Below are 24,293 nucleotides of genomic sequence, written 5' to 3'. Positions count from 1 at the left end.
AGAATTTATTTTCCAATCTTCTATAATTGTAAAAAAATTATAACTTGTATAATGCCGGGGCAAAAAAAACTATGTTCTTCATCATTACATTAACTTTATTTGACATAAATGTTACATCTTATTCTCACCAATGATCCTTGGCGTTTCTGATTGGCCATTGGAGCGGATTAATGCTCAGTTCTAACCAATCACGAAATTTGAGTATGTAACCCGAGTACAACGCAACTAAATAGAAAATACTAACGTACACATGGTTGAATTTTGGAAATGTGATGTGCGACTTTTATTTTGTAAATTTAACAAGATTTTGTACTAAGGTGAGTTTTCGAAAAATGTTCTACTGGTAATCCTTTCAGTTTCGATCAAGTAATCGTGATCTCGAACGATCGCGTGTGCATCCCCCACGAGAAAGATATATTCTAACAATTCCTTCACGTTAACGCGTTGTTCCTGTACATTTTAATTTTGAACATTATTTAAATACAAATACTTTTATTCTTCCCGTAAAAAACATAAAAACGCATGAATTTATCGTAAACATGATTTCAAATGCACGATATTAGGATGAAAAGTGAATGATCTTGCAAAGAGAATGAATTACTGTTTACGAGTGTGAAATTAACACATGTATTATTTGCCGTTTGATACAATGATAAGGAAAGTTTCGAGAACAAAGACTGCCGTACTTTAAAAACGTTGGGAAAATTCGACGGATATTTAACTTAACCGTTCGGCAGGGCCGAATCGAAAAGGATCGGTTACTTTCGGGCATGTTCGGCCGGTGACGGAAAGTATCGGTGGCGCGCGCGAGTTACTCGGATGGCCGGGGGCCGCCATTTTCCTCCAGCGAGGGAGACAGTCGCGAACGTAGTTCCGCGCATTGTCGACCAATTTTTTCGTTGAATCGAGGGATTTTCGGCAAGAACTGGGGCGTCGGGCGGGCGCGTGTGACCCCAGAGCTCGTATCCGAGCGAGTATCGTTCCACGGGAGGCTCGAAGTCACCCGTGGACGCCGCGAGGGCAGTGTGAATCGTAATACAGAGTCGAGGCGCCGCGCGTACACCACCTCCTGATCGAGACAATCGTTAAGAACGCCGTGTGAGAGAGTGATTAGTTTGGTGATCGCAGTGTAGCTGGTGAAAATACACGAGTACTCAGGAGTACTGTGGTCTGCGGAATACAGGGAGAGTCGCCTCCGACAGGTTAGTCAGTGTTTTTCTCACGTAGATCGCGCCGCCGAGAGGCTCAGTGTACGCCGTGTGCGTTGCTCGCGCGGCCCCTGGTGTGCACGGTGCATGCGTGCACACACGCACCGGAGAAAATTCCGCGGGTTCGTGCGTGTGTATTTGTATGCGTGTTTCATCTTCCGTCTGTACTCGTTGCGTACCAATACAATGCACACTGTAGTTCTTCGTTTAACCGTTCCACCTTCTCTATGTATATATATGTGTGGCGAGTGTATGACACTTGGTGTGCGAGTATGCTGCTGACTAGTGTGATATGGCGGGAGACGCCGCGCCAGCCAACGAGCCACGCGTCTTTCTTTTTATTCAGTCTGCACTCGCCACTGTTCTGATTATTCCATCTTTTCTTCTTTTTTTTTTTTTTTTTTTAATATACTATTCAACTCTGAGAAATTTGCGCGGAATTACTTGCGTTTCATACTCAGGACTCGTACTACTACTCGATACTTAAATACTCTCTTTTCCACTGAACTGTGTGTAATTGTATCTTGACGTTGACCTTCGGCAACGCTTCAACCTTTCCGATGAAACGTTACATGCTCGTGCGTCTCGCATTTCGTACTTGTTTATACGATTCGATGCACAAGATCCCTTGCTACGATTCGTAAATTCATTACAATATGTTAATTTTCATGTAGAATCCCGACGAGTGATCAAACCGCTTTATCTGTCTTATCACAACGCGCGAGAAATACGAGAGACAAATTGCCTGCACCGGGTAAATTACCGCACAGAACGTACGATTTTCGTTTGGTTTGCAGATACGCTGCGAAATACACGTGCGAACCAAGCGAATTTTCTGACATATCAGACGAGTATGAAAATTGTTATGAATTATTGCTAGATGGCAGCACATCGCGCTGCATGCTTTGAAATTTTATTTATAAAAAGAAACCTCCCGGCAGAGAATTTTCAATCTTTCTTCATCTATGTGTGCACGCGTAAGTGCACGCATTCGAGAACTCGTTCGGATTCGAGCTCGCGTGCATACAATTCCCCCTTTATATTTTTTTAAAATAAATCACGTTACTGGAAATGTATGATTTATCGTCAGAAGAACATGCCGAAGGAACCGAAGTGTCTATGGTGCTGCACGACGGTCTGATGTAAATCATTTATTCTGCTAAGTGTACGTGTCATGCGGCTGACCGCCATTTGGATAGACGCTTCTAGAATATCATTCATTTGTATCTCTCGCTTCTTCCGTCGACAGCCTGTCTTCTTCTATATCTGTTTATCTCGTGATATGCACCATATTAATATGCGATGCGTTTTACATGCTGAGGACCTACATACGTGCGCGTTTGTCGTTCCAAGCGAATTTTCTTAAACGGGAACGTAATTTAGGAACGCGTTACACGCGTCGCTAATTATCACGCCATGCTACAAATTAGCATCCTCCTCAGAGTTCGAACGAACTTTTACGAAAACGATTATCGTTCGTGCTTGCGGGTGACACTGCGAATGCACTTAGTGGTTCTCAACTTTTTCCGTCCTGTTTCCAGGTGTCCTAACTATTGTCGCGTAAATTTTTTACACATCTTTGTGCAATCTGCATCTTTTTTAATTTACTATATACCTCTCTTGTATCATAAAGTCAATGACAACGATTTTAGTATTTAAAACTATTAAAGGTTCGTCGATTTGAAAGTTGTTTGTCAATTCTTCCTCACAGCGTTTTTTGAGAAAAATGTAATATTTTTCAATATTTTGATTTTTAGAGCTTCGTGTAAAGAAATCGAAAGAAAAAGGAAAAAGATAATCGTGTCGTCATATTTCTTTTTTGAAAAAGATTACAGATTAATTACATAGACTTGCGTGTAGTAATTGACGAAATTTTCGCAATTATTATTTATCGAATAAAAAAGAATACAGTGCTCAAACATAAACAGTTAACACAATTGCATTTTTTGCGGTGCATGTATGAAGTTAAAAATATTTCGTAACGTAAACAATGCCGGCCGTACACGCATTGGTTTAGTTTTTCCATGAGTTCGATGTTCTTGCCTTGCCCGGACTCGGTTAACAAGCTTCCGTTCAAAGTGATAAAGCATGCTAACGACCTACTAATCTGAAACGTAGGGTTCGAACGACTGTAAAATATTCGAAGTGTGGCATTGTAATCTTCCGGTGAGCTGTGCAATGTTAGAAAAAAATAAGGATTGTACGAACGAAACGGCCACGTTTGAAAAGATTGAAAAGAAAGAGAAAGTATCTTTTTAATGTATTCTGTGTTGTAACGTGAAATGTACAAAAAAAATTTGTAAATGTGGCGGAAAATTTCGATGTATGACTCGAATTCTAATGGCAAGTCCTAAAGAATGTCAGCACCAAACGGTATGCTTGCTGGATTGCGTAACTTTCGCCGAATTTAACGCGAATATGGAACGAACGCGTCGTGTACGTTTCCCTTATTTCGTTCCGCTGGTGCGCGCGCTACATGCACGGGTAACTTATTCATCGTTGATTGTGTCGGTATTTAAACGAGCTCCTGTTCTGGCCTTACGTAATTTGCTGAACGCGGAGAGCAGCGGTATACACGCGCTTGGTTGCTTATTCAGCGATGTTGTGACCTGTATTCACGTCGCGACACTTCTGTTTCTTTTTACTAGAAACCTACTCATGGCCGTTCGCATGTGTGTGTGCGCGCGCGCGCGTCTCGCGTATATTTACGTTTTCCTTCTTGGCGCCGCGTAAATCCATCTCTCGCGGTCGTCCGGGAGAAAGGAAACGGGAAGGCGTTATCCTTCGAGAAAGTTAAGTCGTTCTTAGTTTGACGAAAAAGGTTGGTTTTCGCGCCACCATCACTGACCAATAGTATTTTCTTTTTTTTTCTTTTCTTTTATTTATCGGTTCAAAAAAATATCTTCGTTCTCCACCTAACCTCTTTCTCCTCTTTGCTGATTATCTGATAATTTGTACGTCACGATGTATGTATGTATGTATGTGTGTGTGTGTGTGTGCACGCGCGCGCGCGCGCGTGTGTGTATACACATATATATTATATATCGTGTATATTGCAAGAGAGCGTTACTTATAAAATATTCACTAATCCGGTTTCGTCAAGTCGATGCGTAGTCTTGATACTTGTTAACCGACGGTTGGACATAATCGGGTCATATATCGTGTTCAATTCAGTGAAGGAATATATGGCGTGTACGGGTCGTGCGACCATGCACGGTTTAAAATTTTCGTTACCATTATTATTATTTGTTCGCAGACTCGGTTCGCATCGACAGACACGCATACCGCGATTTATGCGTCGCTCGAAAGCAGCATTGTCTCCTAAATTCAAATCCATCTCCGGTTGATGGTGCGGACGCTCACACCACTTCCTTCTTACAAGGCTATCTATAGCGTGTACTTATTACGCACATATTGAGCATCTCCGAGATAAGAGCAACATTTCTCGAGCGTTCGTAAAATTCGCTCGATTACGTTCTTTCCTTGTCATGTTGTATCATCCAACATCTTGAACTAAATTAGTACATTACAACGGCTTGCATAGTCTTCGATGGGATACAGATGTATCGCGGGCAACGCGTAACCACCTATGTATTTAGAAATGTTATCACGTGCACTGATAGTACCGCGATAATGCTAAAACTGAACGAATATTATATTTTCGAGTCTCGAGCCTGAACGGTTTCTAAAATTGAAAGTAGCGTTACAGGTAGAAATGCAGTTTCAGATTTTCTTTCTCCCCCCCCCCCCTCCTCTCTCTCCAATTTCCATTTTCAGCATTGCAATGACCATTGTTTTCGACGAAGGACGGAAATTTAGTTGGGAAATAAAAGTTTCGAAAAATGAAACGTGTAGACAAGTATAAACAAGGATGCCAAAGCGAAGTTTGTGCAGGCTTTGTTCCTTGTCCTCGCTCTTCCGTCATATTTTTTTTTTTTTTTTTGTCGCGTAATTAAAGCGTGAAATCGCCACGAGGAGAGAGAACGAGAAGAGAGATGACGAAAGCTGGTCAGATAAAGAGAGTGATAGCGGGATCGTCGAGAGGGGAGAGGAAAAAAGTGTCCCTGTCTCGTACGAGGCTCGGGTGGAACCAAACCGCGGCGGTTATTATCGATCTCTCGGCATCGTTACACTTCGTCCGGGATCCGTACAAGTGCGGTAAAAGGCACGAGAGAGTGGTTACGTCGATTGTCCACGGGCTGCAGAGAGAAGCGACGCTCTACAGGCTGTTTCTAAAATAAACGGCCAAAGCTTTTTCGAGTGCGTTTTTGTTTACCTGCTCGCAATAGGAGGCAGTCTCCTCCCGTGTTTACAAGTCACGAAAATGACTTAGGTCGTGGTCATTTTTTGTCTATTGCAGAGATTTTTTTTTTTTTTTATTTAAAAGACTGGTTTTTTCTGCAAAATCGTTCTGAATATTTCACTGTTGATTTCATTCCACTCGGATTAACCTTAGTTGATTCAGCGCATGTCCCAGATTCATTTAATGAAGCAAGTACAATATGCATTTAAACGATCGTTCAAAAAATACTTCAATATAATATAATATAAATGTTGTTGATAAATACTTGTTCGTGATAACAAAATATTCGTTGATAAGTATAAAAGTGGCTTGTAAGCAATTAAGAAAAATTTACTTTATCTGTCAGAATGCATTTTGGAGTACGTTGAATGGACATGATAAAACTGTATGACCTCATTTGAGAAGGTGAAGTCTACCTCGAAATATCTACGATTAATAATAATCTTTGAAAAAATCTGAAATAAGTTATTCAGATTGCCACATCTAATCGTACATAACTTATCTTTATTAAATCTATTTCGATTAGATTGTTATTGGAGATAGGTCCAATTATATGAATATGTTAATTGTAGTTTTATTTTATTATAAGGTGTTTGAAGTTGTTCGTTTATGTTATTACCGTCGTCAATATTCAAATTACATAGTTTCACGTGACAGAACTCAAAGTAACTAGAGGTGCAAGAAACCTCTTGTTAAGGAAGAAAATTATTTCTAACCGTTAACCGGTGAATGCTTATTCTAAAATTAAGCGTTTACAAACTTGCCAGATATCCTTGTAAATTTTTATCACAAACAAAAAGTAGCTGTAACTCGGAAGGGAGTCCTTTTCCCGTATTGTGTGTGTCCATGGGTCCTTTTCCCGTATTGTGTGTGTGTCCATGGGTCCTTTTTCCATCTTCAAGGTGAACATCGTTAAGGCCCTCAAGAATTGACTGAAACGAGCAATATAACTTAATGGATGACTACACAATTACGGAAAGTTTATAGACATATATATTGCAGTTAAAACTTTCCTCCAACTTGTTTTGTAAGTGTAAGGAAGTATTACATAAAGAAGTAACAGTAAGGAAGTATATGAACAGTCGAATGTTCATGTAACTTTAAATATCTATTATTGCTTCCGTTTGATAACATTGGAAAATACAAATGGATTATATTTTTTAGGTAGAGAGCAGATTTTCAATACTGTTCTGGAACATTCTATATACCATAAGACGTATTGATAAATCAAAATACATATCGTTGAAACGATTAACGTAGTAACGTCTTATCTATAGTAAGCACGAAGAGTCCATCTTGTCCCGTTATAGATGAAACGTTTAGTATACACATCCAAAGTTTGCTCTCCCATTTTAGAAGCGCTGCATATATCCGATCGTTCCGTAGAAATTTCAATGTAACAGCCTAAGTGGCATGTGGATGAGTGCACGACAAAGAGGGAAAAGGGAGAGCGAAAGAACGATCTGGTCGGTTGTAACAGGTGCCCCCACCCGTTTCCTTGTTACCCCTCCTCTTCTTACTTCGATGCTTCTCTCGTAGCACTGTTCTCTTCAGATTCGCTTCGTTCATCCTGTGTGTATATCTTATAACGTTTCCTATCTTCTTTCTCTTCGTCGTTACTTAGCCTCTTTTATGTAAGGCTAGCAAACTGACCTGACTCAACTATTGGGTATGCTATGCTTCTCTCTGGGGAGAGAAACGAGCTAGGTTTCTCCTCCTTCTCCTCTTCCTCCTCTTTTCGGTTTCGTTGCTCGAGTTTTGTCGAGAGTACGAGGATGAGGTTTTCCGTTAGATGTCGTGTAATCGAAAATCTACACGATAGAGGGCACGTTTTTCGATGTTTTACTTTTCGCTTGCCAGCTGCATGCGAATCGAACAGATAGTAATTGTAGTGGATATGTGGACTTGAAATTTTTCGTGGTAAAAATAGGAATATTTGAACGTTTATTTAATTTAAAGTACGATTAAAAATACACAGAAGTGCTACATATAAATTAATCGATTGAAAGAAATACTTTAATTCAGAATACATTATTGCATTGGAACGTAAAAATTTACTGAAAAAGAAATGTCTATAAATCCAAGATATTAAATACACCAGTATCTCTCGAAATTGTATTTAATAAAGAAAAGATACATGACAATTTCTATGTGAGCAGCCAACGGAACGTTGAAAACTGTTTCGTATGCATCCTGATTTCTTTTCGTCATGGGCCGCTTCTTCTTGTACAAATAATCGAGAATAGGGAAAAGCGTAATTACTGCTATGCTATTCAGGCTACAGGCAATCGATTTCTACAATGCCTGTACAATGGAATGAAAATATAGATATCGCTATTCGTCTCTGCCAGTCTCGCGGACATGGATAGCTATAATAATAGATAAATGCACATGCATTACGTAAATAACGCGAAACAATACGTCCGGAACACGCAAAAGGAACAACGTTGTTGATTGTATTTATAAGTTGGTTATTTGTAATGATCACATATATATGTTACTAGATATTATAATACGCAATTAAGAACTATTATCGGTATTTTCTTTTCGAATTATCAACGATATAAAAGCTGTATCGTTTAAATATTGAATCATTCCGATTTAGATTATTCGAATATCGAGTTGTAATTGGTTAGATAGTAACGGGCGCGTATCATATATCTCTGTATTCATTGCTCAGTCAAAGAAGGTCCCCACAGTATGATGCTGTACGTAACTACGGTCGTTGGAATATCTTCCAGTAAATTGACCAGGCTAAATATATTGTACGCGTATATACCTGGAGACGTCTGAAATGCTTTAGATTGCAGAGATAAATGTGCCATAAGATAAAACAAATAAAGATACGGCTGCTATGTGAATATATTGGGGAGTAAATGGGGGGGAGGGGGGTGGAGGCGGGAAAGGTGTAGATCGTTTGAGAGAGAGAGAGAGAGAGAGAGAGAGANGAGAGAGAGAGAGAGAGAGAGAGAGAGAGAGAGAGAGAGAGAGAGAGAGAGATGACCAGTCGGGTAAAAGAAATTCGTCGTTCGTCATCGACGTCATGATGTAGTTCGAACGTGAAGTACGACCCCAGGATAATGGGGGTAGCGCATCGCCATTGTAAACAGACTTGGAAGCAGTAAGCAGCTCCGGGATTTAGTTCGATGTGTCGGAGGATGGGGACAGCGGGAGGTGGTTGGGTGAGACGGGGAGTCTGACGGTTGGGATGAGGAAAACCGGAGTGTAGGGTGCCAAAGCGGGGCGAGGGTGAGAGGGGACGTGTCGTGAAGAGAGGGGCAGACTGTCGAGGGTGGGAAGTTGCCGAGACATCGATCGGGCCGGCCATTGCTTGCCACACTCCACTACTAGGAGTCAAGATGCCATATCCACTACGAGGAACTAAACTCCATGAAACTACTCTCTGCCGTTCTCTACGCACTTGTCCTAACCCGCTGTAACTCTGTATAGGTGTATACCGCGCGCGCATAGGTCGAACTGACGCGAATGAGCGTTGGGGACGATCACGCAGCAGAACGAGAGGGAGAGAGAGAGAGAGAGAGAGAAAGAGAAAGGAGGCAAAAGAGCGACCGAGAAGACGCGAAAAGCGAGTTTTGTGTCCTCTGCATACGTATTACGTAGCAAGTATGCACGTAGGTGTGTATGAACACACCACGAGAAAACAAGTGTACGCGGGACTCACTCATCGATGCTGCTGCTGTTGCTGCTGCTACTTCCACGCTGGAGAATCGCGCGTGGACGAGAGAGAGAAAATCGTTTGTATACACTCGCGGCCCCGTGAGGTCGCTTTTATACGCGTACTCTCTCACATACTTGAGTCGTTCATGGACGTTCTTACGCGGGGACGTTGGTGAGCGTGAAGTAAGTTATAAATTGGCCCTCTAATACGTGGACGAACTTATTCTCGTTGCCACTAATGGGTCATAGCTCATTACGCATCGCTAATGGATTATCATCATTTCTTTAGAACTTATTGGTCTTCTCTAGCTCGACTGATTCGATTCATTTTATCGATCAATGCCAATACGCGCAATATTTATTTATAAGTGTAGGTATCTCTTTAAATGTTATATTCTGTAGATTATCGTTTCTTTAGAAATCATTCACCTCACCAGTGAGTAGCTTTCGCATGGGAAAATTTTGTTCTGGTTGCGTTTGCACTCAAATTAAATTAATGCCTCACTAAGTTTCTTCCTAACTGGGATTAGAGAGACGACGTTCTCAATATGAACCGGTTTGTTTGGGAAACTTGCCGCTGATACAAGAAATTCTCTGCTCGTTTTTCATTAACGTATTCCCGATGATAATTACTCTACTTCCACCTATTTCTTTTTTTTATTTTTTTTATTTATTTATTTTTAACACCTTCAGTGAGACGTAATACGTAGCAGTATGTGGAATGTTTTACGAACAACTTTCTTTGTTTCTTTAGAAGTGATTTATTCCGTGAAGCGAGTCCAGAATGGGTGCGGAAACAATAAGAAAAGTTGTCGCGGTTTATGTGGAAAATTCTGATTCAGAGCGGAAGAGGATATAGGGAACGGTAAAGAGGGGAGGGGTTGGCAAAGTCGGCGGAGTGTATGTAACTTTGAAACTCAACAAGGGTATATTCATCGCGTTCCCCTACCCATGAATAGAAGAGGACACGAGCTGGCACATGTCTTCAGCCGCACCGGCATTGTTCTTTTTATGTATGCTTCTCGATCGAGTCCTTCTTAACCCGACCGCGCGATACGTCGGCGAGGCAAAGTTATGCGAATGGGATGATCTCTCGTACAAGAGATGCCGTAACGATTCTTTGCATCGTAATGCTCGAACGGACCGCGACCGTGCGCGCGCACAGTCAGATCTGATTTAACGTCACTCGTTGGACAGCATGGAGACGCTTAAAGGGATGTTAAACGGTTTTGAGAAGTGTTCCGTATGCTCGAGTTGGTTCCACTCGCCACCTGTCGGCCTCTCTCTCTGTCTTTCAAGGTTTCAAATATGAATGCAACAACGAATGTATATGGAGAACTCGACATCAGCCCGTGTTCCTTGTACTTTCTCCCACGTACACTCCTTGCCTGCTGCACGCTTTGCTCTGTAGGTTATTACTGGTTGAAAGTTTGAAGCGGCGAACGATTGTACCGTCAGTTTACCGTCGTTGCTCCTATTATCGCTTTTGTTCAACGAACGTAACTGGCGACGCCTTTTGTCAGTGGCTAATTAAAAGTTTCCACCAACTTGGAAATCTTTAACGTTGAATTTTTCTGCTACCGCCCGCCCCGTTGTTCCCTTCCCCGCGAACACGAGTCGCGCGATGGTTGAATGGATCCGTAACTTCTGCCGAGGAAATAGTTTGCCAAGGTAAACGCCCAGGGACGATGCTGAAACGTAGCGAGCCAAATGTTTTCCAAATTGACTCGCGCAAGCTCGAATACTACTCTTCGCGCGAGCCGGGATGAGTCACTGGGTGAGCCGATTTGACTATCACGGTGCAAAGGCAGCAAGTTATTAATGCGTGCACCTATATCGATCAGCGCGTAAGAGAGAAGGGAGAGAGACACGGAGGTTCGTGTTTCGAGCTCACTTTGCATGTGCATCGACATTTGCAGAACAGAGTGCGATCTCAAGGCCGACGCGCCAACTGAATTTATAGAGTTCAACAAATTCTTGTTCGACTTCTTTTCTCATTACTTTTTCTCGTTTTCGATTCTTCTATCTTTTTTCTTCATCTTTCTCATTTTGCTAAAAATCTAAAGATTTTAGTTTCACGAGAATAAAGATGACGGGTATATTAGAAGAATAAACGTTGATGAAATATTTGTGTTATCTTGAAAGCAATTGAGAGATGATTCATAGAGGTATAGTGATACGCAGTTTCTATTGTAATTTACATTCTAAATAAATTAAAAAATTATTACAGAAACGTAGATAATACGTACAGTAATTGATAAATGGTGGTTGGTTATAAGTGTAATTTAACGTCATACCTTATGTTTGCTATAAAAAAAAAAAATGTTAGGACCAAGAAAAAAGTTTTAAATATGTATCGATTAATTTATTGATATAAATTACTGCAGTGAGGATTTAAGCGATTTATGATCAATCAATTAATGCGATATTACGAAGCAAATGTCATTTCAAAAATTTTCCACTACTTATTTACTCATAACATTTGATTTAATACGTAGATACGTTCTACAAAGTATTATCTTGTATTTGTGAATCATCATGCTTGCGATCTTTAAATAGATTAATTATTTGCTTAAAGATTGCCTATATAACCGCGTTATCAAATTATCATAAATAAATTATCATTAATATTTACTTCATTTAAAATACTTCTTATTCATTTTTAGTTGCATCTACGATATTTACGCAAATTAAAATTCAATTTAAAAACAATTTTTCATTCTGGATTCAAATGAAGAACAGAATTTTGTTCTTGTATAATAATTAATATATTATAAGTAACAAGTTGTATTTTCATTGCATGGATCATTCTTTTTTTTTTTTTTTTTACAGTTTTACATCGAATAATTTGTAAAATTTATTTGTAGAACTCTATTTGTTTTATTAATATTGTTAAACTTGTTATGCAGAAGAACTTACTAGCACTGGTAACTCGTGATCGGTATAATTTTGCTGATAGTATTGGTTTAATAGTAGAAGAAGGCTCATGAAATAACATTCGCGCAACTTCAAAACCATTTACAATTTACTCGAACTGGCCAAACGTAAAACTGTTTCTTCCTCGCGTCTGGATTTTACTTTAAAAAAATGACGGTGCAGCAAAGTTCTTTTTCTCTGTTTGGCTAGAAAAACGGTCGTAACTTCTTTTCGAACTACATACACGAACCCTGAAAGCTAAACCTCTTCGTAAGTACTGACTCGACCGGTTTCTTTTTTTGCTCTGGCGTACCATCAAAGGAGGGACAATACTCAGTTGATGCTGACTGGTATCTGTTACAAAACGATGCTTACAAGCCTCTACACACATACACGCGCGAAGAAGGGCAACGATGAACACGAGCGAAACTCGCGCTTTCCTTGGAATCTCGCAAACTTCGTCTTGGAATTTCGATCGTTGCCTGCCACTCTGGGCGTGGGTGGGGAGGCAGAGTTCTCTGGGAAGTGGGAGAAACATCTTTCTTCCTGAAATGTCTCGTCGAAGTTTACAGGCTTCAGATAGCTGTTTCCAAGTCACTTTTACTTTTTGCCATTTTTCGCGTGAAATTTTATACCGTATTTTGGAATCTTTAGCCGATAGAAAAAAGGAATTTAACGTATAGATTATCATATCCGGAAATACTGCGTAAAATAATACACATAGAGTTATATTTAACTGGATGTCCCTTTTTGGAACTTCTAATCTTTTATCAATTTCTATAATATACAGTAATTGCAAAAAGATAATGAGAACTTTATGTTTCAATAATCATATAATTTTGTATACATACCATACATAATATGAATCATATTTTCTACTGTTACGAAAAGGATATTTGAACTACATCGTCATTTAACACTTCAAACTTTATATCCATGCGAAAGCTTGAGAATTCATTTAAACTGTCTTAAGAGCCGCGCTCTTAAAAACGAACACACGAAGCTTCTAAATTCTTTTCAAACATACATACACACACACTTGGGGAGGGGGGGTATATACGCTTTGAAAAAAGAAGTCTTGCCCTCGTACCCGCATCCGCCTGTACATACTTGAAAACGTTTCGTTCCAGCTGCAAAACGGTTAGCCTGGGCCCTGGTTAAGCCACAGATTGACGCGACCGGTGCACAGAGAGAGCAGTACGACGGCAGGCAAACGAGAGTGACACCGGTCGCGCAGGGGTCGATGCCAATCGATCGCTACGACGAAACATCGTGACGAAAGTTTGCGGAAAAGTGATAATTCTAAACACACATTGCTTATTCGTGCAGCATCGAAGGAATTGATATAGAACAAGGACAGCCAAGACAGTAGGGAAGTACGGGTGCAAAACGAAGGGAGAGACAGAGAAAGGGAGAAGGCATACGGTGGGAAAGGGAGAGAAGAGAGAGGATGGAGAAGTAAGCAGGCAGAGGCAGGCAGAGGCAGGCTGGCAGGGCAGGCGTTGGAGAACCGAAGTTTCGCTTTAGGAGCGGAGAACTTAACTGAGTTAACTTTGCTGCCGAACCAAACTTTCCGCCAACTTTAAGTAGTCGCCTCTCTTCTCCTTCTCCCTTTCCTCCCTCCCTCCCTTCTTCCCTTTCTACACTCATGGCCGTTCGCTCGTTGCCCGCTGGAGAGACGAACGCGGAGGCGGAAGGTACCAGAGCAACAGCAGCCCCTCTCTTTACCCCTTTTCCGACCATTCCGTTGTGTCCAAGGATGAGAATGCCCGAACGCCGACACCGATACTCGTCATCATAATTGGACAAGTTTCTTCTGCCCCTTTCTCCATTCTAGTACTCGACAGATTTTTTTTTTACTATCTTCTTTTCTTTCTCTGCCGTTTGGCTTTCTTTTTTTTTTTTTCCTCTCCCTTGTTTTCGTTCGTTTTTTGCATTTACAACTTAGAACAAACTCTCGCTCTCCTTTCAAGCACAGGCGTTTATTTAAGCGTGTGTTCCGTTCCACGGTGTACAACTGATTTTTGTTTCTGCAAAGAGGCCACGTTGTCCCGTTGCTTGATGCCTTGCAGATGGCGCTCCAACGACAGTGCGCCGATTTTTATCATTACAATCACGGATATCTTTTTAGTTTTATTTTATAATTTGAACAAGTTCTTTGTTTTGTCCTGCATTTGTTGATGAATAAGTATCGTTATGCAACATGAAGTTGATTTTGATTAGTGAATTAGATGTAATTTTTGAGCATATAGAAAAGTTTTTTTTAATGGATAGAATTTTTAATTATGGTATTTAAATGAAAGAAATAATCATAAATATAAAGTGGATAAATTCAAAAAACATGAAATAAATTAAAATATCGTTGTAATCTTTCTAACCGCAATTAAAGTAAAGGCTTGATCCGTGTCTAAAATTGACCTAAAATACATATCTATTGGCACTAATAGTACATTATTTTAAAAAGGTTTCCACGATGCGTCATTATAGCAAATGTTATCGCTAGTGCACTTTTTTAATAGGCTTGTTTATTTCTAGCTCGTTATCAGTAAGCATTCCTACTTTAAATAATAAAGGTTTTGTTCTAACTCTTGAATTAACTCTTTATGAATATCAATATCAATATGATCGTTACGTTATCAATAGAAATATACTTATTTCATTATAGCATCATTATATTTTATGACTTTTGAAAAAGGAATAAAAAATATATATCCTTTATAAATACATTAATACTTTTACTATGTAATAATAACAATCTGTGAACAAAGTAAACGTATAACGTAATTGGAATTAGTTAAATTCAAACTTAAGGATAATGCAATGCTTAATTAATTAATAGTTATTTCGACTTTTACCTAATTACATATTCATAAAACGTGACCGTACTTTTGAACGTTTCATGCTGAAGAAGTTTCGTAGTGGTCGTATTATTAATGAACCTCTGGCTTAATTTATGAGATCCTTCTCGAATCTGAATTCCCCTTTCTTTTCTTATCAGTCGATATAAAAAAAATTTGCCATGATTATTATCACAATGAAGTCGTTTGAATTTCACGTGTCACTAACAAAAACCTAGTCACCTCTCCGCGCGGTAAGTTTTGAAACAAACTTTACTTTATCGTGGCTCGATTGTAGGAAGGGAGAGAGAGCTGGCAGGACGAGCTTCCCTCCCACCAACGGTTCTCCGCCAAGTAAAGTTGCTCCCAGGTTAGACAATAATTGGATAACTTCGCCCTCATAGCTCCCCATCCCACCGGCAGCTTCGACGCCCCACCCTTGCTCTGCTTTCCCCTCCCCCCCCCTCCCTTCTCTCTTCGCCTGTCTTCCTCTCCGCTACCCTTCATCGTTGTATCTGTAACTCGAAAAACTCTGTTGCACACTGAGATTAAGCTAAAGGGTTGAATTCGACCGCTTAGTCGAAACGTTCGTTCTAAAAGCTTGATGAATTTTTAACTCATTCCAGAACATCTTCTGATAACTTCTTCTGGCTAGCTTCCACCAGTTTGGGAAACATTGACAAGTAAACCTACTTAATATATAATTAATAACGTTCTAGAAAATTTTAATTTTGTAATATAAGTTTACAAGACTGCTTTGAAAATTATGAATGGGGAAAGATTCGGTTATTCGTGGTTGCCCGAATATTTCATTCACTTGTTCGCAAGTGTGACGAATAATTAACGTTAAAGCATTTTTTCTGAGCGTACTTCCTTAACACATTGCTCTTTATACTATCTATCGTGTATTACGTATGATATACGCTGCCAGCTGTCGAACAAGGGCTTAATCTCACTTCCTTGCCTCTCCTCCTTTTGATGATATGAGCTTGCATTTTCGCTGAGTTGGCACAACATGTGCCCAAGTCAAAGTGCTTGGGTTTGCACTCTACGTTAGTATCGCATCCTCGCTTTCGCTGAGGCCAGCAGCGATCTCATTTTGTAGCCTCTGCGGACTGTATTTTCGATTGCTTGTATGTATTGACTGACAGATCAAACGCTTTTAATGTGTATCATTTATCTTATATTAACCTTACCACATGGAATGTTTCCACTTCGATGGTCCAACCATTATGTACTCGCTGATGAAATTCTACGAGCACTCGTAATGAACAAGATCTCAATCTGTGTCGTCATGGGTGCCAATGGAAAAATTATATAGAAAAAATCATTGATATAGCAGATGAGAAAATTAAACATCGTGGAGTTCTCTCGACTTGAGACGATTTTTAATATAATCTGAAAATTGATTCTGAGGTATAAGATCAGGCATGCGATTGACTGCAATTTAGTATAAAGTTATAGAATTCTCTATTTTCGAACAGAGGGGAAAAGATTGTTCAAATTGTAATACACCAATGAATATTTCGTATTACCATATGGAAGTAATATGTTGTGTCAATTGTCAAGAATACCATATTGAAGCACTTTCTTGAAACTTTGATTTATTTTTGATGATCTTGGTTAAGTATCGTGTGGTGACGGCGTCTGATGAGGGCGCCACGTGTCAGTTTCTCTACTTTCTTATGGAACTTCGCTGGTTCAGCATTTTTCCGTTCCGCCATATAAAAGCACCGGGTACTAAATCGACTCTGATCGAACATATTTTCTGTTTTCGTATAGTTGCTTGCGTATTAGTCATATTAGTAAATAGTAGGGCTCTGTAAACTGGAATTTATGAGTTACTAAGCGGTTAATCGGACATCAAGCGTGCAAATGCACCGTGATTGGTTTACAATTGCTGCCGAAAATGGGCTGAAAACGTCGACCCACTAACCAAAGCCAGGCGTTCTATTGGCAGTTCCAAAAACATTTGCCCCAGCTAGTAATTTCGTTCTCGATACATGGTGTATCCTGTGCAATCTTTTACTGTTGTTTCGCACCAAAGTGTGGAAAGTTCATACGTATTTTTGTTTGACATAACACCGACATTATATTCTTGAGACTTCTTATATTTTCCAAGCGCTTCTATCAGTGTGTTGGATACACGTACTGCGCAGGTTAAGCCGGCGCGTTTCAAGGTAACCTAAAACATTCGGTTTCCGTACACGCTGTTAAATGTTTCGCTTTCTGTAATGTAAAGTATTGCAAAATTTTCTCATTTGACTAAGACTGATATCTCGTCGACACTATTTATTGTATAATATTGAATTCGTAAATGAAATAATTCGCAACCATACGTATCACATGGATTTCTTTCTTACAAAGAAATTCACGAAGGCGTCGAAATGTATGTTTATTGAGCGAAACACATATTTTATATGTATTGTTATATACGTATCCGTTCTTTCTTAATTTTTTTTAATAAAAATATGAAAATTAAGAATAATAAGTATATTTTTTTTTTAGAAATTTTATTGTAAATTGTTTTTTTCTTATGTACAATTTGTATGCCAAGCATTACAGAATCTAATTTAAAATAGTTCCGTTTACATTAATTGTAAAATCATATAATTAATTAATAAAATATACAGTTACTTGATGAAGTGATATTTTAATTATTATATTGTAATATCATTAATACTTATTATTAATGATAATAAAGCAATGACTATTACTCTATTACATATAAGATATGCTAGTTTTCAAATGATCCATATCTGAAAAGATTTATTATTTGAAATTTTCAGGAGACGGTATTCAGCAAGTCGTGATGCGTTGGAGGTTCGGCGGTCCTTGTCCAAAAACCGACCAGAAATCAGTGTTACAGAAGCAATTTGTGTGACAAAGCATAAAAGTGAAAAACTGTATTTTAAGAAATATTCAGAAGCTTCCTTATCAGTGGACTATAGGACTTCCTTGGAAGAAAGCAGACATTCTTAGTGACACTGAAAGTACAAGTGAAAAATATAAAAATTGGGGGGGCTGTTTGACCGATGGACAAACGGAAGATGATGCCCAAACGCCCTCGAATGGATAGCCTGAGGGGTCCTATTGCAAATGGACCCATTCAGACACGACCATTAGTGGCTTTATTAGATGGTCGAGACTGTTCTATCGAAATGCCTATTCTTAAAGATGTTGCAACAGTAGCTTTCTGTGATGCACAGTCTACATCAGAAATTCATGAAAAGGTAAGAGATTTGATGCACAATCTGTGTTATTGAAACCTGCTTGGAATAAACATTGAATATCTTTTGTTGTCTGCAATAATTCATCTGGATGTTACCGTAACCTTCCTATAGGTATTAAATGAGGCAGTAGGTGCATTAATGTGGCACACTATAATTTTGACAAAGGAAGATCTTGAAAAATTCAAAACATTACGAATCATTGTAAGAATTGGATCTGGAGTAGATAATATAGATGTCAAAGCAGCAGGAGAACTTGGCATCGCTGTGTGCAATGTGCCTGGATATGGTGTTGAAGAAGTAGCTGACACTACACTTTGTCTCATTCTAAATTTATATCGACGTACGTATTGGTTGGCAAACATGGTACGTGAAGGAAAAAAATTCACAGGTCCTGAACAGGTAAGAATTTTAACATGTGCATAACGCATATTACATTGCAGAAATATTGGAAATCTAATTTCATATTCAATATTTTTCAGGTTAGGGAAGCTGCAACAGGATGTGCAAGGATACGGGGCGATACGCTTGGTATAGTAGGATTAGGCAGGATTGGTTCTGCAGTTGCTCTGCGTGCCAAAGCCTTTGGCTTTACTGTCATCTTTTATGACCCCTATTTACCAGATGGAATTGAAAAATCTCTTGGTCTTAACAGGGTCTACACATTACAGGTTTGATATAAATTCCCTTTTTTTAAGATAGTATAGAAATTTCAGTTACATTTTATAAGATTTTTTATGATTTATTACAGGATTTGCTATTCCAATCAGATTGTGTATCCTTGCATTGTACCTTGAACGAGCACAATCATCACCTAATTAATGAATTCACCATCAAACAGGTATAACAGCCCAAGTTTTAAAAAGCTTTCATAGGAAAATTTTTTCTGCAAATTTATTCTGCAATTAAAATATAATGTACAATGATATAGATAGCAAACCTTGTTAAAAAGTAAAATTATTTGTACTGAGTTTTTAGAATTATTATAAGTCAGTTCTAAAACTATTTAAACATTTTCTGTCGCACAAAATATGGCAAGTAATTTTAATTCCTTGTATTTTACCCGTGTTAACGTTTTATGTTATAGATGAGACCTGGCGCCTTTTTAGTCAATACAGCAAGGGGTGGACTGGTTGATGATGATGCATTGGCTGCAGCGTTGAAACAAGGCAGAATTCGTGCAGCAGCACTTGATGTACACGAAAATGAGCCGTACAATGTTTTTCAGGGTCAGTCCTCGCAGTGTGAGTTTTATCTATCCATACCTAACCCCCTCTCACATAATTAACATTTTCCTTCATCATCCTGGTCCTTCTTCACTATTGGGTAATCTAAGCTCATGTAATAAAGGTAACACTTAATAATACAGTATGCAGAAATGTAATTGTATAGAAAAAAAGTAATAACAAACAAATATTAATATAAATTACAAAAAATTATTAAATAATTATTATATTGTATATTTTAAGAAATTGTACATTATCTAAACAAATTATTTTTTGAAGTAGTTTTGTAATTCAATCTTTTGATTTGTTCTTAATGATTTATTCACATAGTATCATAGTACTTAATTAGTAAATAATTATGAATAATTTATTGACTTATTCATGAATCATAAATGACAGTTTATTAATGAATCATGTATGTTATTATACAAACATCACATATGTAAATAAAATTATTTTCGCTAATACTGGATTTGCTTAGTTTGAATGAGATACGGGGAAATTAATTCATTTCATCAATATTAGAAATAGAAGATAGTAAAATAGTATATTTCTCTATGTTCTACAGGTCCTTTAAAAGATGCACCCAATCTATTGTGCACACCACACGCAGCGTTCTACAGCGATGCAAGCTGCACCGAACTTCGTGAGATGGCAGCCAGTGAAATACGAAGAGCTATCGTTGGTCGCATACCTGACTGCTTGCGAAACTGTGTGAACAAGGAATACTTCCTTTCCTCCGGGTAAGCTTCGTTCGTATATTAAATAAAAAAAAATTCAGCTTAACTTAAAGAAAAAAGAAAAAAAAAAAGAAAAAAATTAATAAAAAACAAATTAATAAAAAAAAGAAAACAGCGTAGGGTACTACTTTTTTTAGTATCGTTGCATTTGTTTCTCTTACACCGGGGAAAAAGATATCGTAATTTTTACAGAAACAGATTTTCAAGCAGATGTTAACTCGTATTACATGGAAAGAGAATCGAGTGTGTAAAGTAACGTGGTTAGAAGCATTCGAACCTTTGGATTTCCTAAGATCGATTGGGCACTTTGTAAAGGGCATTTATCGAAGTGGCCAATTTCTTTTCGCTTTCTCCAGCAGCTACTCTGAGGGGATCAACGGCGGATACTATTCCGGGGGACTGCCCGTTCAACAGGCGCATTCAACGACTCCTCACGATTCTGCACCCCCACCTCCTGGTGGGCATTCCGTCGTCGGCGGCGGTGGTGGTGGGGGTGGTGGCGGACCGAACTCCTCTGCAGGCGGTGCAGGCGCCGGGGGTCCTACAGGCCCCACGGGTCCAACGGTAGGCGGCGGTGGGGCTGGAGGCCCTACTTCAGCTCCTCCTACTGCTGGATTAACCGGTATACCACACAGCATAGTGAGCGAGCCTGACCCCCGGCCAAGCCCACCTGCACCAAGCCCTCGTTGACCTTGAACCCCCGACGTCCACTCCAGCACCACCCTCCGATCTAATTTCCCTTAGCCATTCACACACGACCTCCGACGACAAATGGCCGATTGACTAACGTGTGTCGTGCACGATGTGCCCCAAAAATCTGTCCGCTGCTTCCGACGTACTCGAGGGAATCCATCCTTGAGAAAGAGTGAAATGAGAGAACGGGGGGTAGGCGGGAAGAAAGAGCGAGTGAGAGGTAGAGAGAGCGAGAAAGGGAGAACAAGATAGAGAGGAAGAAAACGCAAGGGAAAGAGTGAGTGCATAGGAGAGAAAGAGCAAGGTTTGCCTTGCTTCAATTGTTGCTGTGCGTGCGTTTAAAACGTGTGTTCTTCGGAGTATACACGTGTTTTACGTACGTATCAGTATAAAGTATGCATGTAATGTGTAAATGGCGTGTGTATGTATGGTGAGCTTGAGTCTACGTTTGGTAGACTCCAGGAATAGTGCATTTGATGTAACATTGTGACCAAACCAAATACAGTTGGGCAGTAATAATGACGGTTTATAAAATGATGTGGCTAAAGGAGGAAATAACAAACGGTGGGTAAGAATTCTTTGTGTCGTAATTTTGTATAATTCACTTCATACTTAACCGCACGTGACTTTAAACAACACAACCGAAGCTAGAAGGAAAATGAAGTTTCATTGATTTTTTTTTTATTTTTTTTTATTTCTTTTTATTTAAAAGATGAAAATTGGTAATTAGTTCCTCGAGCCCATGATCAGTTCTTCCGTTTATAATGATACCTGCAGCATCAAGAAATACATTGGCTAGTCATAGAGTACAAATCAAACATGGGTGAATACTGCAATATCTGGCATATAGTTAAAAAGCATATTAATGAGTTTAACCTAAATATCTTGTATAAGTTTTATCAATGATATTTCTCTTCCAGTTAAAGTTTAATGAGACGTAAGGACTAGACTATTTGAGAATTTTTTATTTTGTACTTGCATTAGTTCCATTTTGTAATTTTTATGATTCGTAATAATTTAATATTTTACGAAAACATCTAATATCATGAAACCTCCCTGTTCGATATAAATGTATATATATATATATATACACACACATATATATATATATATATATATACATACATATGTATATACACACAAACACGCCACATATATATATGTATTATGTACATATATATATAAAATATATTTTATTATATATTCATCATATTCTTTCTTTTCAAATATGAAATTGCTTTTTTTTTTTAGCAGAGTCATGCATTATTTTGCCACACTGTATTTGGGTTCGCGCATGCTCTTTAGTTTTTGTTTCTGAAAAAGAACTATACTCCCAAGAGCATATATACAAATATATAATTTGGCAACTTGAGTAATTTTTACAAACTTTATTTCTTTCGTGGACGTTGTAAGTCTCAGTGTTAGTATATTATATTAAAATGGAGAATGTAGTTGCTCACAAATACATTTTTATGTTTTACTGAAAGATCATGAAAATGCTGCGTAAATGAATCCGTGATAAAAGAAGAAAAAGAAATATTACGAAGTCAGTAGTATATCTTATCTGTGGTAAAAAGTGGATAAAGATAACGAAGAAAAACTGTAAAGAACTATGTTGTAATCGTTGGGGCATTCTCAAGCGTGTGGTATATCACTATGTGTTGATAGTACTGAATAGAATTTGGTAAAACCGAATGCCTGATTTGTTCGTATTTTTAAATGTCGATTATCGATACAAGTAGACGTATTTCAATTGCCTTACGATATTCATGTACACTCGAAGTAAGGCTTGTTTATTTTCACACATCGATTAGTGAAACAAATGAAAAATGTACCGAAAAACTTCGAAAAAGAATAACGGTATTCGTGAGAAAGGAAGAAGAATGGTTCTTGATAAGTGAAATTTTAACAATTTCGATTGTGCTTCGAGCCTGTAATTTTACAAGTTTTCTTTTTATATCGCATACTGAAATTTGAAGTGTATATATAGATACGAGATTGTTTAAATTGCGAAAATGTAAAACATAGGATTAAATTTTTTTTTTAATTATAAATTAAAAATGATAATACGCGGAAGATATATTTTTGGATAGAATATGATATAATTTTTATAAATAATTTGTTTATTAAAAAACCTCATTTCCTTCCTTTCACGAATGCTGTGTGTTCTTAAAATACTTATTGGCGAGCGTAGGATTCACGCCGGTGTATAGCGAAACGAGTTGCTTTAATAAACTGAAAAAAACGTGTCATTTTTGATTTTTGTGGCATCTATTTTTGTACTTTTTTCAAGTTACACTCACGAATGCCTTAACGTTCCGTAATAGAATGCAGCATCTTCATCCGAAGTGTTTAAATCCATAAATAATGATAATAATAGTAGATAACATCGATAAGTGGCGTTTTGATACAGAATATTTTTGTGTTTTCCGAAAGGGACAAAAAACCACTTATTGTTTCAGAGAAAATATACCTATCGGTTAGAAGTCTTTAAGTGAGTGAGATTGTGTATGGAAGAAAGAGAGAACGAAAGAATACACGAGCGAAAGGTAGTACGAACAGAAACAAGTTTTATTAATTGATAATTATAATATGATTAATTATTGTATTAAGTAAAGTAAAAATGCGATGTTACGAACACTTGAATATATTATCGAAAGATGAATCATTAAAAAAAAAAAAATAATGAAAGGAAGGAAAAATGGACAATTTTTTGAGAAAAAAATTATTAAAAGCGATGATAATAATTAAATAAAAAAGAAAAAAAAGAAAAAAGTGAAGAATATGAAAGATCTATTTTAGAGACACACATATCTATTCGGTTTTTTTTTTTTTTTGTATCATTTTGTTCGTCGGAGAAAAAGTAAAATTTATCGACGATGGTTAATCGTCGTCGTGTATAATTGCGGATCATCGTTGTGGCGTTAGTCATTGATTCTAAACGTCATTTCGAAATTGTCGTGCAGTTGTAAAGAGCGTTCAACTCCCCAATACACTGCGTGTCCGTGTTTCAAGAGGAGTGCAAATTGTGAGAAGAAAAGTGATATATATATAGATATAGACGATTAATTCTTCAGTTTTCAGTAATCGATATACATATATATTATGTAAGATAAAAAGGATATTTTTCTTTTCTTTTTTTCTTTTTTTAATATCATTTAAAGTCGTTCGGAAAGCAAAAATAGACTGAGTTGTTTGGTATTATTCATTGATGCTTCTGGGATAAATATGCACCTTACATAAGCTTTTGCTTCAAAGCTTTCACAAGCAAATGACGAACCATTCCAACTGTTGTAGAGATTACCGAACCCTTGATTGATAAATATGAAACGATGTAGGAGTGAGAGAGAGAGAGAGAGAGAGAGAGAGAGAGAGAGCGAGCGAGCGAAAGAGAGAGAGAGAGAGAGAGAGAGAGAGAGAGAGAGAGAGAGAGAGAGAGAGAGAGAGAGAGAGAGAGAGAGA

At 38.2% G+C, this 24,293-nt stretch overlaps 1 protein-coding gene and 2 long non-coding RNA genes across 9 annotated transcripts; 1 reads left to right on the top strand and 2 right to left on the bottom strand.

Moving 5' to 3' along the window:
• Nucleotides 1–819: 819 nt before the first annotated feature.
• Nucleotides 820–23,101, top strand: LOC122538105 (C-terminal-binding protein). 6 transcript variants are annotated; one of them, XM_043671876.1, is made up of 8 exons: nucleotides 820–1,202; nucleotides 17,732–18,175; nucleotides 18,287–18,574; nucleotides 18,655–18,843; nucleotides 18,924–19,013; nucleotides 19,260–19,401; nucleotides 19,967–20,141; nucleotides 20,495–23,101. In XM_043671876.1, exons 2-8 carry the CDS (start codon nucleotides 17,978–17,980, stop codon nucleotides 20,826–20,828), a joined length of 1,416 nt encoding a protein of 471 aa, XP_043527811.1. In that variant the 5' UTR covers nucleotides 820–1,202; nucleotides 17,732–17,977; the 3' UTR covers nucleotides 20,829–23,101. The 6 variants fall into 6 exon arrangements, with proteins under 6 accessions (XP_043527811.1, XP_043527810.1, XP_043527807.1 ...); XM_043671875.1 differs by having other exon boundaries at nucleotides 19,260–19,416; nucleotides 20,498–23,101; XM_043671872.1 differs by having other exon boundaries at nucleotides 19,260–19,416.
• LOC122538108 lies at nucleotides 6,074–7,425 on the bottom strand. Its single transcript, XR_006308788.1, has 2 exons — nucleotides 6,720–7,425; nucleotides 6,074–6,443 (listed from the first exon to the last, which is right to left on the bottom strand). It is a non-coding gene; the product is annotated as an uncharacterized LOC122538108 (long non-coding RNA).
• LOC122538107 lies at nucleotides 14,868–16,868 on the bottom strand. Of its 2 annotated transcripts, none has more exons than XR_006308786.1 (3): nucleotides 16,478–16,868; nucleotides 16,139–16,382; nucleotides 14,868–16,057 (listed from the first exon to the last, which is right to left on the bottom strand). It is a non-coding gene; the product is annotated as an uncharacterized LOC122538107 (long non-coding RNA). The 2 variants fall into 2 exon arrangements; XR_006308787.1 differs by having other exon boundaries at nucleotides 16,139–16,340.
• Nucleotides 23,102–24,293: the final 1,192 nt, after the last annotated feature.

The sequence above is a fragment of the Frieseomelitta varia genome, unplaced genomic scaffold, assembly GCF_011392965.1.
Source record: "Frieseomelitta varia isolate USP_RPSP 00005682 unplaced genomic scaffold, Fvar_1.2 scaffold_961, whole genome shotgun sequence".
NCBI lineage: Eukaryota > Metazoa > Arthropoda > Insecta > Hymenoptera > Apidae > Frieseomelitta > Frieseomelitta varia.
Note: the sequence above shows the minus strand (reverse complement) of the source record. Positions and strands in the feature narration are given on the sequence as shown.

Bases quoted from the DNA above. Each gene is read 5' to 3' on its own strand.
- LOC122538105 (XM_043671872.1), top strand. From the start codon at position 17,978: ATGGACAAACGGAAGATGATGCCCAAACGCCCTCGAATGGATAGCCTG. The intron at 18,176-18,286 runs GTAAGAGATTTG...ACCTTCCTATAG, and splicing joins CATCAGAAATTCATGAAAAG to GTATTAAATGAGGCAGTAGG. The intron at 19,417-19,966 runs GTGAGTTTTATC...TATGTTCTACAG, and splicing joins TCAGGGTCAGTCCTCGCAGT to GTCCTTTAAAAGATGCACCC.